The sequence below is a fragment of the Monodelphis domestica genome, chromosome 7 (genome assembly GCF_027887165.1).
Source record: "Monodelphis domestica isolate mMonDom1 chromosome 7, mMonDom1.pri, whole genome shotgun sequence".
NCBI lineage: Eukaryota > Metazoa > Chordata > Mammalia > Didelphimorphia > Didelphidae > Monodelphis > Monodelphis domestica.
The window spans coordinates 221,856,559-221,869,735 of NC_077233.1; the positions used below are offsets into that span (position 1 = coordinate 221,856,559).

The window sequence follows — 13,177 nt, forward strand, 5'->3', positions numbered from 1 at the left end:
AAACTATGTACATTGGTTATAAAATTGTGTAGAACCAGCAATACCACTATTCGGTCTATTCCCAAGGTGAACAAGAAAAAAAGAAAAGAACGTATATGGTCTAAAATATTTATAGCAGCTCTCTTTGTGGTGGTGAAGAACTGAAAATAGAGGGGATGCCCATCATTCAGGAAGTGGCTAAAGAAATTGTGGTCTAGGATTGTGATGGAATACTAATGGAATGCGCTGTAAGGAATGATAAGCAGGTTAATTTTGGAGAAATGTAGAAAGACCTACTTGAAACTATGAAGAGTGAAATGAACAGAACCAAGAGAACAGCAGCAGAAATTTTGTTTGAAGAGTAATTTGTAAATGCCCATCTCCAGAGAAAGAACTAATAAACAAGACATAGTTTATATATATACACAATCTGTCAAATGATGCCTTCTCTAGTTCTGGAAGAGAGGTGAGGACTTACATGTAACAAACTAATTTTGTTTTTATCTGAAGTGGCAGCAATCCCTATTATTAGGGGATAAGACTGGAAATAGAGATACAATGAATATTTTAATAAGTCCACTCTTTGTTGGGGGGGGGGGGGCAGCTCGATGGCTCAGTAGATTGAGAGCCAGGTCTAAAGATGGGAAGTCTGGGATTCAAATCTGATTTCAGAACTTCCCAGCTGTGTGACCCTGGGCAAGTCCCTTCACCCCCATTGCTTAGCCCTTACCACACTTCTGCCTCAGAACCAATACACAATATTCTAAGATGGAAGGGAAGAGTTTTTTTTAAACTCTTAAAAAATAAAAAATAATAGTAAATTCACTCTTTCCCAGAAGCAGTAGCTTTTCTCTCTCTCTGAATATCTAACTAGGCAATTTAGACTTCTCCCTGGGGTGCAGCCTATGCAGTAAGGTGGATACTTAACTGGAGGATGATTATGTCCAAGGGAAGAACTGGGGACCCCAAGAAAAGAGGATCTGGTTAATTTTTCAATGCACTTGAATGCTTTAACAAAATTCTTTCCCTTCTCCTGTTTTAATCCTCACAGTAATCCTTACTTATCTGTGAAGTAGATAAGATAGATTTTATTATCCACTAAAATGGAAAATTGTAAAATGGGCAAATAAGGCCGCTAGGGGGCGGAGTGGGGAAGAACTTTGGATGGTTCAAATCTCACTTCATTTATTAGCTGGGTGAGCAAATCACTTAATTCTCTTTGAGCCTCAGTTTTCTCATCTGCCAAATAGGTATAATCTGAGCGCCAACTACATGTTTGGTGAGGCTCTCAAATGAGGTAACATCTTTACATTAAACGTTGAAAATACTTTGGAGGGAGGGAGATCTGTCTGTGGGTGGGAACAGATCTCTGATAACTTCAAGGAGTTGGAATTTCTAGAATAATTTATTTCCATGGGAGTGTCCTGCTGTTTTGGCACCCTGGTACTGTGGCAGAGGCAGTGACATGGGACTCAGAAGCTTTCAAATCTTTGCTCTGAGATATACTGTGACCTTGAACAAGTCCTTGGGCAAGCTGTTTAACCCATTTGTCTCAGTTTCCTCATCTGTAAAATGGGTCTAATAATAGCATCTACCTCCCAGGGTAGTGGTGAGGATCAAGTGAAATAATAATTGTGAAGTGCTTAGCACATAGTCAGCATCATATCAATGTTAGTGATTCTTATTACTATCAAACATCACTGGGCTTTGTTTCCAGACTAGATGACCCCTCATGTCCCTTTCAGATCTAAATCGCACACACGGTTCTCTTCCCTGCTGCTGGTCTATGAAGCTGCCCAGTGGGCAGAAATTGCCCAGAAAAGTTTTCCCATCAGTAACTATGGATATCGCCATTTTTGGGGGTGGGGGGAGAGGGATGGGAAGGCTCCAGGAGCTTGGAAACAGTCTTTTAGGACCAGAGTTCCGAGACTTTATTTCTACAAACCCCATCTCAAGCTGAGGTCTGAGCTGTGGCTTTTACCCCCTGACTGGGTCACTCCAGCAGAAGCAACTGGCTTATTTATATGTTCATTTTGGCGGGGTTCGGGTGAAGGAAGGGAGAGGGGTGGGAGGCATTTGTTTGACCATCTCAAAAACAGTTTTCTGGGACTGCTCCCTTCCCCTCTAGGAAGAGTACCCAAGGGTAGGTTTTCTGTTCCCTGGCCAGTGCCCTGTTCCTGGGCGCCCCAGGTCACTGCAGCTGCCGAGGGCAGAGTGCTGGCCTGCGCGGACCCGAAGGGGCAGGTGGGGTCCAGGCCCCCGCCCGGGCGGCGGGGCAGAAGGCGCCGCTGGGGGCCGCCCGTGCGCCAGCTTGGCCGGCCCAGGGCTGAGCCGTGAGCTCCCGGCTCCGCACTCCGAGACACCGACACCGGCGGCGGCTGCGGCGGCGGCGGCAGCAGCAGCAGCAGTCTCCTCCGCTGTGAATAGGAATGCGGAACCAGCGCCCGAGCCGAGGCCGCCGGAGCCCGGGCGCCGGGGCTGCGACGATGGAAGGCGCGCCGTTCCGGCGGACGATGGCATAGTGCCTGGGTCCCCGCCCTGGCTACCTCGCGCTGCAGCCTGGAGCCTCCCCGCGCATCGGCCCCCGCCCCCGCGCCCCCCATGCCGCACCAGCGGCAGGCAATTAGGTAGCCCTTCGTCCCACCCCCACCTCTCCGTCCCCCCTCCCCCCACCCCCACCCCAAGAAGATTATTTAGAGAAGCGGTGGCGGGGGCAGCAGCGGCGGCGGCAGCAGCAGCAGCAGAAGAGACAGCGGGAGACGCCGGAGCGAGCGCCCGGCTCCAGCACCACCCATGGCGAAGGAGAAGAAGAGGGCTCTACTCGAGCTCCTGCACCGAGACGGCAACCAGCTGTGCGCGGACTGCGGGGCACCGGGTGAGCGAAGTGGAGGGGGGCCAGGGGCGGGCTGGGGTTAGGGGGGGGGGGCTCTGGGTCCCAGCCATCCCTTTCTGTCAGCCCTCCGGATACCTACCTGTATGTTTGTGTGCGCCCTCCCCTGCCCGGATGGGAGACCACCTGGGACTCCCCCCACCCCCACTCCACTGGGATCTGGGGACCAGTTGTCATGGGGGAAGGGGGAGCTCTTTGCCTTCCCCACAAGGGGAAAGTGGGTGGGTGCCTCGGGTGGATCTCTCCTAGTCCCCGCCCTTGTCCCCCCCCCCCCCCCCCCCCGCTACCTTTCTTTCTCCTCCTCACTGCGGGGGTCCCAACCTCCTCACCTTTCTCTTTCCCGTACGGGCTGAGGGACCTTCGTGCTGCCCCCTAGAGGAGAAGGTCACGTCCTGGGAACGCTGCACCTGTTTGCCCCCTTCGCAGCTTTGGGGGAGGGATGGGGTAGCCTAGGTGTGTGCACCTTCCCATCTCCCATGCAGTTCGTCTCTCTGCGTCTTGAACCAGTCTCCTCTTGGAAGTTTCTCCTCTTTCGGGCATGGAAGTTATCCTTATGGGTGGGGGCTGGGGAAAGGGAGAGCGGCCACCTCACCGCCGTCCTTAATGGAATTCCCAGAGACCCCGTCCCTTCCTCGCCTTCCTTCTTCCTCCTTCCCTTCTCCCCCACCCCCTCCTCCTCCCCTGTGTGTTTTGCTTTCACCCACTGCCCCATTGCAAAACAGCTCCACTGAAAAGAGGAAATCGTGGCGGGGTGATTAGGGAGGAGGGTGTCTGAGTCCCATGAACGTCCAGCTCCGAGAGGAAGAAAGGGTGTAGCCAACTCCTGGCCATCCTTCCCACCGCGAGCCCGAGGCTGAGCCCGGGATGACCTCTTTGGGAAAGGGTGGGGGAGAAAAAAGAGAGCTCCCTGCCACGCTCGTTTCGAAGAACTGCAAGGATGAAATCTAGAGCAGCATGGAGGCAGCTAGGGTTTACCTGTATCCCCGGGCCTACCAGCACGTGTCATTGGAAGGGACCGTCCCCGTTCTGGGCTGCTCACTAAGACCCAGTGAACTTGTTTTCCATCAGCTGGAGCAGAGGAAGCAGCGTGTTCTGGTGGGAAGAGCCCTAAATGTCAGGAAAGCTGAGCTCCCAGTCCCTCCGCCATTTACTAGCTGGGGAATCAGGCAAGGTGCTTTGCCCACAGGTGCTTGGGTTTCCCACCCACAACCTGAGATGAGTTGATCTCTCTTCCAGCTCAAACATTCTACGGGATTCTGTAGAAGAAGAGAGCTGAGTCTCAGGGCTAGAATGGGCCTTTGGAGGTCATTAATCAGTTAGGGTGGTGCAGTGTATAGAGGACTGAGCCTAGAGGCAGGAAGACCTGAGTTCAAGTCCAACCTCAGGCCTTTATTTCCTAGCTATGTGACCCTGGGTAATTCACTTACCGCTATCTGCCTCAGTTTCTTTAACTGTTAAATAGGGGTGATACTAATGGCGCTGACCTGATGGGGTTGTTGTGAGGATCAAATGAGACATTTGTAAAGCAACTGGAGAGAGTCAACAGAGGGAAGTCACTGGCATATTACCTCAGAGCTGCTTTACCCACCAGGGCCCATCTTAATTAAGAAGAGGAGCCTCTTTAGCCTTCTCCCCCATCCCCCTCCTTCTGCCATGACCTATAGGAGCCTGTACTCTGGGGCTATAGTGTGGAGCTGGACCACTTACAACCTTGCCCGCATATCCGCCCTGCTTTGGAGGATGGAGGCGGTGACTGGACTCCTTTGGGAGACATTCACCCACCAGCTCTGCTACTTGCTATGGTTTCCAGAGAAACCTTCCCTGTACGTTCCATGTTACTGAATTGGCAGCTTTCCCCGTCTTCCTTGGGCCCCCCTGCCAGGCTCCTGGCCCTAGCTTAGCGGGCCACTGGATAGGGGAATGCTGAAGGTGAGGGGCAGGCGGTTTAGGTTGCGGTCTGTTAATATGGGCCCTCTGAATGGGAGCATAAAGCGCCCAGTGCCTTTGTAGCACGACCAGCCCAGCTCTTCATACCATGGAGTGGAGGAGGAGGAAGAGTAGGAAGTGATGGGAAAAAGCAGAACCACATTCTGGGCCACATTAATATAGCAGAAATGACAGAAGTGGTTTTTTAATCCCTCCTCTTTCTCCCCAAAGAAGGCTCATTTCACTTGGCTGGCTTTGTTCTATGGTCCAGACCTAATTTCATCAGCGTGGGGAACTCTTCCTTTGGACTTTCCTTCTACTGATTCAGAGCTTTTGTTACTTAGTGTCTTAAGAAAGTGAGAAGAAGAGGAGCAGCTGGGTGACTCAGTGACTAGAAAGCCAGGCCTGGAGATGGAAGGTCTTGGGTTCAAATCTGGCCTCAGATACTTCCTAGCTATGCGACCCTGGGCAAGTCACTTACCCCCATGGCCTAGCTCTTCCTAGCTTCTTCCATGAAACCGATAGTATCAATTCTAAGATAGAAGGTAAGGGCTATAAGAAGGAAGAAAGGAAGACGGAAGGAAATAGAGAGAGAGGAAGGAAGGAAAGAAAGGGAGAAAGAAAGGAAAAGAGAAAGGAAGGAAGAGAGTTTCCCATGCTCACAGAGCCAAAATATGTCAGAAGCAGTGTTCAAACTCAGGTCGGCTTGACTCCCAGGACAGCCCTTTAAGCTACCATTATATACCATGTTAGGGGCATGTATGTTGGCCCAATGGATAGAGTATCTGGCCTCAGATCTTTATTAGCTGTATGACCTTGGGCAAGTCACTTAACCTTGTTTGCCTCAGTTTCCTCATCTGTAAAATGAACTGGAGAAAAATGGCAAATCACCCCAGTATCTTTGCCAAGAAAACCCCAACTAGAGTCATGAAGAGTAGACACTGAACAATATATCAGCCTCCTTTTCTCATGGCAATGTGGTATATAGTACTTTACATATAAAATCTCATTTTGATCTTCACAACAGCTGTGGCAGTTAGGTGCTATTATTATCCCCATTTTGCAGATGAGGATACCGAAGGAGAAAAGGGCTAAGTAATTTGACCAGAGTCACAGAGCTAGTAACTGATGGAGGCAGGAATCTAAACTCAGATCTTCTTGACGCCAAGTACAGAATTCTGTCTACTTTGCCATCTGGCTGCCTCTGTGTATAGTTCTGTGTGTGTGTATATATACAGACCCCTAAGCGTCTATATGTGTGTGTTCACACATGTTTACTTTTGTGCCTATATGTGTATGTTCACACTTGCAAGTAAGCTGAGGGATACAAGCAAGCTCCTTGCTATCTGCCTGCACACTGCTCGGGATTATATGAGCACACCTATCTTCATACACATAAATAATGCATTGCACACCTGCCTGTAGATACAGACATTTATCACATTTTTATTGAACATATTTTATCCATATTTACCTATTCCTACATCCATCTATAAATAGACTCGTCATCTTATCAGCACACCACGCAGAGGTCCCTCCAGTCTTTCTGTAAACCCTCCACAGAGAGTGAGCCCAAAGTCCTGGAGGCTTCCCCGAGTTCTTTTAATATTCCGCGGCTATCCCTGAAACCTTGAGGCTGTTCCTCTTTTATTCCTTCCTCTTGTGATATGCACAGCCCACCCCTTTATCTAGTCATGCGTGGCCTTCGTCTTCTGCCTCACTAGGTAAGTCAGGCATCCTCTCTAAAACAATGCTGCTCTGGGCTGCTTTCACCCACCGCAGCTGAGGCAAAGGACCAGAGTCCCCACCAGCCCTTGGATGCTTACTGCCTGTGGGGTGACTTTTCCTCAGTTGGACTCCATGGCCTCAAGCTTCTTCTAGCTTAACTTCCTTATCATTGTCACCCTCAAACCTACCTTACAGAGGTATTGTGGGAACCCATGATCCCTTTTTTTGTTTTTTAAACCCTTCTGTCTCCGTATCAATTCAAAGATGGAAGAGCAGCAAGGCAGAGGCAATTGGGACTAAGTGACTCGCTCAGGGTCACCCAGCTAGGAAGTGTTTGAGGCCAGATTTGAACCTCCTCCTCCATGCCTGTCGCTCTATCCACTGTGCCACCTAGTAGCCCTGGAATACATGATCTTTTTTTTTTTTCCAATTACACATAGAAAATTTTTGACAATTGTTTTCTGACATTTTATGATTCAGATTTTCTCCCTCTCTCTGTCCCCACCTCCCCAAGGCAGTCAAGAGTCTGAGGTAGGTTATACCAGTGCTTTCATGCAATATATATTTTCATATTCCCCATTCAGTGACTGGACATATATCACAAATACAATAAACTCATGAAGTCAATAAAGTGAAAGATGGCGTGCTTCGATTGCTATAAGATTACAATAGTTCCTTTTTTGGCTGTGGATAGCATTTTTTTATCATGCGTCCCTTGGATTTATCTTGGAACTTTGTTTTGCTGATCATAGTTTAGTCCTTCACAGTAATATTTCTGTTACCATATGCACTGTTCTCCTGGTTCTGCTCACTTTGCATCACTTCCTATAAGTCTTTCCAGATTTTTCTGACCTCATCCTGTTCTTCATTTCTTATGGAGTAACCGTAGTCCGTGACAACGAAATACCACAACTTCTTCAGCCATTCCTCCATTGATGGGCACCCTCTCTGTTTCCAGTTCTTTGCCACTACAAAAAGAGCTGCTAAAGATGTTTGTGTACAAGTAGCCCCCTTTCCCCTATCCCTGATCTCTTGGGGATATGGACCCCCGTACTGATTTTGCTGAGACAAAGAGCATGCATAGCTGTATAGCATGGTTCCAGATTGCTTTCCAGAACACCAACAGCGTATGAGAGTCCCAATTTTCCCACATCTCCTCCAACATTTGTTATTTTCCTTTTTTGGTCATATTAGCCAATCTGATAGAGATGAGGTGGTATCTCAGAGTTGTTTTAATGTGCATTTCTTTAATCAATAGTGATTTGGGGCATTTTTCCATTTGACTGAGGATAGTTTTAATTTCCTTGTCTGTGAACTGCCTGCACCTATCAGGACCCAGGAGCCTGGAGCCAGGAGGCTGGTTGTAAAGCCAGGGGGATGACCTTCCTTGGAATGAGGGGAGGATGTGCCCCTCCCCAGCAGGAGAAATCCTCTCTAGCACTCTGTTAGGTGATTATTCCAGCTGTAGGTCTGTGATCCGATGAGCCCAACAGCTGTAAGTCTGGTCTTGAGGGCAGAAGTATTGGGATCTGGGTGGGTAGAGGAAATAATGGGTGCAATCACCTGGATGCGTCTTAAGGAAATGTATTTTAAAATTAAATGTTCTGTTTCATTAATGTGTCTATCCAGAGAAACACAAATGTGCCATTCCAAAAGTAGTCGTGATTATTATTATTTTAAGCTTTGATTACTTATACCTACTTTCAAAGTCAAATCTTTACGTCCAGGAAAATCACACCTTCTATTGAAAAAAAAAAAGAACAAGATTTCCCCTTAGGTAATGGAGTCTTCACCCTGCCAGTCCTCTTCTCCTTAGAAATCCTGCACTCTTCCTGCCTCTCAGAGACAGAGGGAGACTTTAAGAAAATCCCTTTAACACTACACTGAGACTTTGGGGACATTCTGCATATAGCAATAACCCTGTCGGGGGTAACCTTGGGAACGGCATTTATCGTGACAAAACAGCTGTTAAAAGGGAATCGTCCAGGCAGGACAGGGTCTCAAGGGGTGCTTGTGGAAAGCTGGGGCCCCATATGTTACAGCCCCAGACTGAGGAGATGTGGACGGAGGCCTGTGAGAGGAGGGGAAGGAGATGCCCGTTGGTCATTCCCTTGTTTCCATCACACCCGACTCTTCAGGGCCCCAGTTAGGAGGATCTTTCCAGAGGTACCCCAGTGGTTTGTCATTTCCTTCTCCAGTGGAGAGCCCCAAGTGGGACCCTTCCTTAAACATCCCTGCCCTTCCTGGAACGGGTACAAATTGAGTGTGTTCTGGACCGAGGAGCCCCGAGAAAGTGAAGCGGGGAGCCAAACAAAGTCTTGGAAGCAGGTGGATTTTTCAGGGCTCCTGGGCCCAGCTCACCTGGGTGTTGGTGAGGCCTGAGGCCAGGCCCTCATCAGGGATGACATAGTGCCCAGGAACAAATTCACCACAAATTCTTACTTCCCTATTTCTTCTGACCGCCCCTCCAGACCTGGATTCTCTTGGTCCAAAGAGTGGGAGATGGGGAGAGGGGAAGCTGGGAGGCCAGGACTGCTATTTTGTGTTCTCTACCTGTGAAGATGAGGGCGTGTATGTTTGCTGTTAGGAAGCTGTTCCCTCTGTGTTCTGTGTGCAGTCACTGGGCCCGTTCCCTTTCTCCATAAGGAGGGGCCTGGTGGCTGCACGTTGGAGTTGTTTTGGGGTTTTTTTGCCCGGAAAGATACAAAGTTCACCTTTTGTGCCCCTCCCCCTGGCAGTGGTGGCGATCATGGCGAGGAAACCCAGCCCTTGATACTTTGGTTGATGCAGTAAACTGGGCTGACTCATGGCATGAGCTGCACTGTGCGTCAGCAAAAGAATGCATCCCGGTGCCTACCCAAGGCTGGCCCCGAGGCCTCGTGCCTGCTTCTCTGTCTGTGTCGAGGCGCTCCGAAGGAGGCCCCGTCTGGGCAAACCCAGGGAAGGGCCCTGGACTCGAGTGTAGACAATGTAGACCTCCACACATGTGCATGGACACCCGTGTATATCCACACAAGTGCAGAGTTAAGGTAGGGCTGGTTATAGTTCAGCCTCTGTGTTTTTGCTGCTGGATTCTCTCCTCATATCTATTCTTTAAAAAAAAAAAAATTAAACCCTTAGCTTCTGTCTTAGAATCAATGCTCTGTATTGGATCCCAGATAGAAGGGCTAGGCAATGGGGGTCAAGTGACTTGCCCAGGGTCACCCAGCTAGGAGGTATCTGAGGCCAGATTTGAACCTGGGACCTCCCGTCTCTAATTTTTAACTGCATAACATAAATAGGATTACAAAGGAAACCAATTCCATGGAAACAAAGATGTGATGTTGTTCCCCTCGAGTCAGAAACTCCTGAAATCTACCCACAGTCCTCAGGCTTTAGGGCACAGCTTAGGTGCGATATCAATAAAAATGAAGCTTCCCTCACCCAGGTGCCATTCACTACCAGAGCCCTTTACTGGTTCCAGCCTAAGCAGGGATTCTTTTATTCCTCAATCACAAGAGACACCCCAGACTTGAAGAGAAGATCTCTTCTGAGAGTTATTGGGGCAACTCCAATCTGAGCAGATCTTGGGGTGAGGAAGAAAGTGAGCATTAACTGTGACTTTCCACCCATGCCCCCCAACCCCAACCATGCCATAGTTTTACTTGTATATCTGTATCCTTGGCTCCTGGCACATAGTAGGTGCTTGACATCTATAATCCACCCAGTGATTTCTCTTCCTCTTAAGATTTTCTGTTGTTCTGTTGCTTTTTAGCCCTGCCCAACTCTTCATGGCCCCACTTGGGGTTTTCCTTTCGGGTCCTGGAGTGGTTGGCCATTTCCTTTTCTATCTCATTTGACAGATGAGGAAAGTGAGGCAAACAGGGTTAAGTGACTTGCCCAGGATCTCACAGCTGATAAGTGTTTGAGGTTAGATTTGAACTCAAAAAGAGGAGGCGTACTTTTTTTTTTTAACCCTTACCTTCTAGCTTTGAATCAATTCTAAGTATTAGTTCCAAGGCAGAGGAGGGGTATGGGCCAGGCAATTTGGGTTAAGTGACTTGTCCAGGGTCACACAGCTAGAAAGTATCTGAGGCTGGATTTAAAGAGTAGTCTTTAGACTCCAGGCCCTGACACTCTTTCCACTTTGCCACCTAGCTGCCCCATCTTAGAGTTACTTCGTATTAATTTGTATATTGCTTCTATTGACTTTTCCAGGTGCAAGTTCCATTCTCCCACTAAAAGCATAAGCTACTTAAAGATAGGGCAATTTTGCTTTTGCTTTATTTCTTCATTAGCCAGCCCAGAGCACAGTGTCTAGCCCATAATGGATGTGTAATAAATATTTATTTGAATTGAATTTATTTAAGTGTATCCCCTGAAATATGTTGATATTATTACAACACCATTCAGTTAGGGGTTGGAAGTGATGCCAATGAAGAGAAAGCAGCATGGGGCAGTGGGAAGAGAGCTGAATGAGACCTGTACCCCAGTTTTGGCTCTGTTACTAATTTACTATGTGACCCAGGGCTACTGATTTTTTCTTTGGACTTTGGTTTCCTCCTCGATAAAATGATATTAGGTAATTTCTTTTTTCTTTTAAAACATTTTCCATGGTTTTATGATTCATGTTTTCTCCCTCCCCTCATTCCCTCCCTCCCACCAGACTTGACAAGCAATTCCACTGGGTTATATATATATATATATATATATATATATAATCATTCAAACCCATTTTTATATTATTCATTTTTGTAAAAGAGCAGTCCTTTAAAACCAAAACCCCAAATCATATATCGGGCAATTTCTAAGTCTCCCTTTCAACTCTCAATACTCAAAGATTAGGGTAGCTAGATATCATAATGGAAAGAGTGCCAGAAGGGTCTGAGTTCAAATTTGGCTTGAGACACTAACTAGCTGTGTAATCCTGAGCAAGTCATTTAATCCTAAAGATCGAAGGATTTCCAGATTCTCATTTAAAAGCCTCTGGAACTTCACTCCCTTTGGAGAGACTGGAGGATCCTGCTGGCTGAGAGCTTCCCGGGAGGGTCTGAAAATAGAGAGATTTTCTGCCTATTATCTGTCTCTCCATATTGAATTACCATTTCAGTAATAGCTTCATCTCTAGCTCCCAGCTTGTGTGGCACCCTATCAAACTGGGTGGCCTTTTCTAAATCATGTGCCTGGCATGTTAGGAGGCCTCTTGGTGTCCCTGGAAAACACTTTCCAGCCCAGATCCATCGGATAGGCGTTGCAGCTTCTGATGAATCCATCTGATTGGAAACTGAATCTGCTGCTGCAAATACTGGGATCTGGTGTAAGGCAGGGGGATGGGAGGAGGAAATGTGCTATTCTCTGAGTTTTCTTACTAGAAAAGGAATGAATATAGATCCATTCCCCACCTCCACCTTCCATGTACACACACATACCTTGGATTTTTAGCAGTAGATATATGCGCTGCCCAGTTCTTTTGTAGGGAAAGAAAAGGGGTGGATTGTAATTTTTCTGGTAACAGCTTTGTTGAGTTACCCAGTTGCTTTAGGATTTTAACTGAAATAGCTTCTGAAATTTTTGATCTGGTCTGATCCCCTTAAACTAGACTCCAAGCTAGATCAAAATCTTGCTTGGGGAGGGGGGCTCAAACTAGCTAGGCTAGGCTCCCCTACTGAGAGGCAGGAAAGGGAGGTACCTCTAGCGAAAGGCAGGCCTGGAGTGACAGCAGTAAATGAGAACAGAGCTGAAGATGGAAGAAAAAAGGAACTAGGAGGGTTTTTCCCAGAACACACCCTTTTACCATACTCTAATGTTAGTGCCCTCTCCCTCTTCCACTTCCAATCTCTCTCTTTCCCCCCTCTTTTTCTCACACTTTCCTTCTCTCCTTTCTTCCCCTCCCTCTGCCTCTCTCTCTCTCTCTCTCTCTCTCTCTCTCTCTCTCTCTCTCTCTCTCTCTCTCTCTCTCTCTCTCTCTCTCTCTCTCCATCTCTTTCCCTTCGCCTCCCTCTCCTCATCCCTTTTCATCCTCTTCTCTCCTCCCATCCCTTCTTCTCTCTTCCCTCCCCTTCCCTTCCCTGGCTGTCTCTGCATCCTCTTCTCCCCAGACCCTAGCTTTGTACCTCAGCTACCATTTTGGAGGATGGAGAGAGGAAGGAATCCTGGAAGTGTACAGTAGAAGGAGTCTCCCATATGGGTCATTTCCTGGCAACAAATAAGATGCAGTAAGACCCCGGAGTGTCAGGATAGACATTCCAGATAAAGGGCTGCTTAGCAGATGGAGGCTCCTGTGTTTCCTGTAAGGGTGGCTGTCAGTACAGTTCTGTGATCTCAGTGCTTGCCGAAGGTGTTCTCCTATTGTGTCCTCGTCTCCCAAGAAACATGTGCCTTGGCACCTCCTGGTACAGTGGAAAAGACGCTGGCTTTGGAGTCAGAAACTATGGTTCACGTCCCTCCTCTGACCCTTTTTACAAGTCAGTCAACCAGACATTCTGCTAAGTGTTGACTAACACTACCTACATGACCTTGGGCAAATGACAGAGGCTTTTCCTGGACCTCAGTTTCCTCATCTGTTAAATAAACGGATGGAATTAGGTGGCAGTTGAAGTCCCTTCTAAACCTCAATGATTCCTTATGCTCCACATGGAACCACAGAGTAGAATGAAGTTTATTCATTCCTATCTC

At 47.9% G+C, this 13,177-nt stretch overlaps 1 protein-coding gene across 1 annotated transcript in view; it reads left to right on the forward strand.

Moving 5' to 3' along the window:
• Positions 1-2,155: 2,155 nt before the first annotated feature.
• Positions 2,156-13,177, forward strand: part of ADAP1 (ArfGAP with dual PH domains 1) — a 183,490-nt gene continuing 172,468 nt past the window's right edge. The window contains exon 1 of the mRNA XM_056804318.1: positions 2,156-2,854. Coding sequence (XP_056660296.1) covers positions 2,773-2,854 — 82 coding nt within the window. The 5' untranslated portion in view covers positions 2,156-2,772. The remainder of the gene's footprint in view (positions 2,855-13,177) is intronic.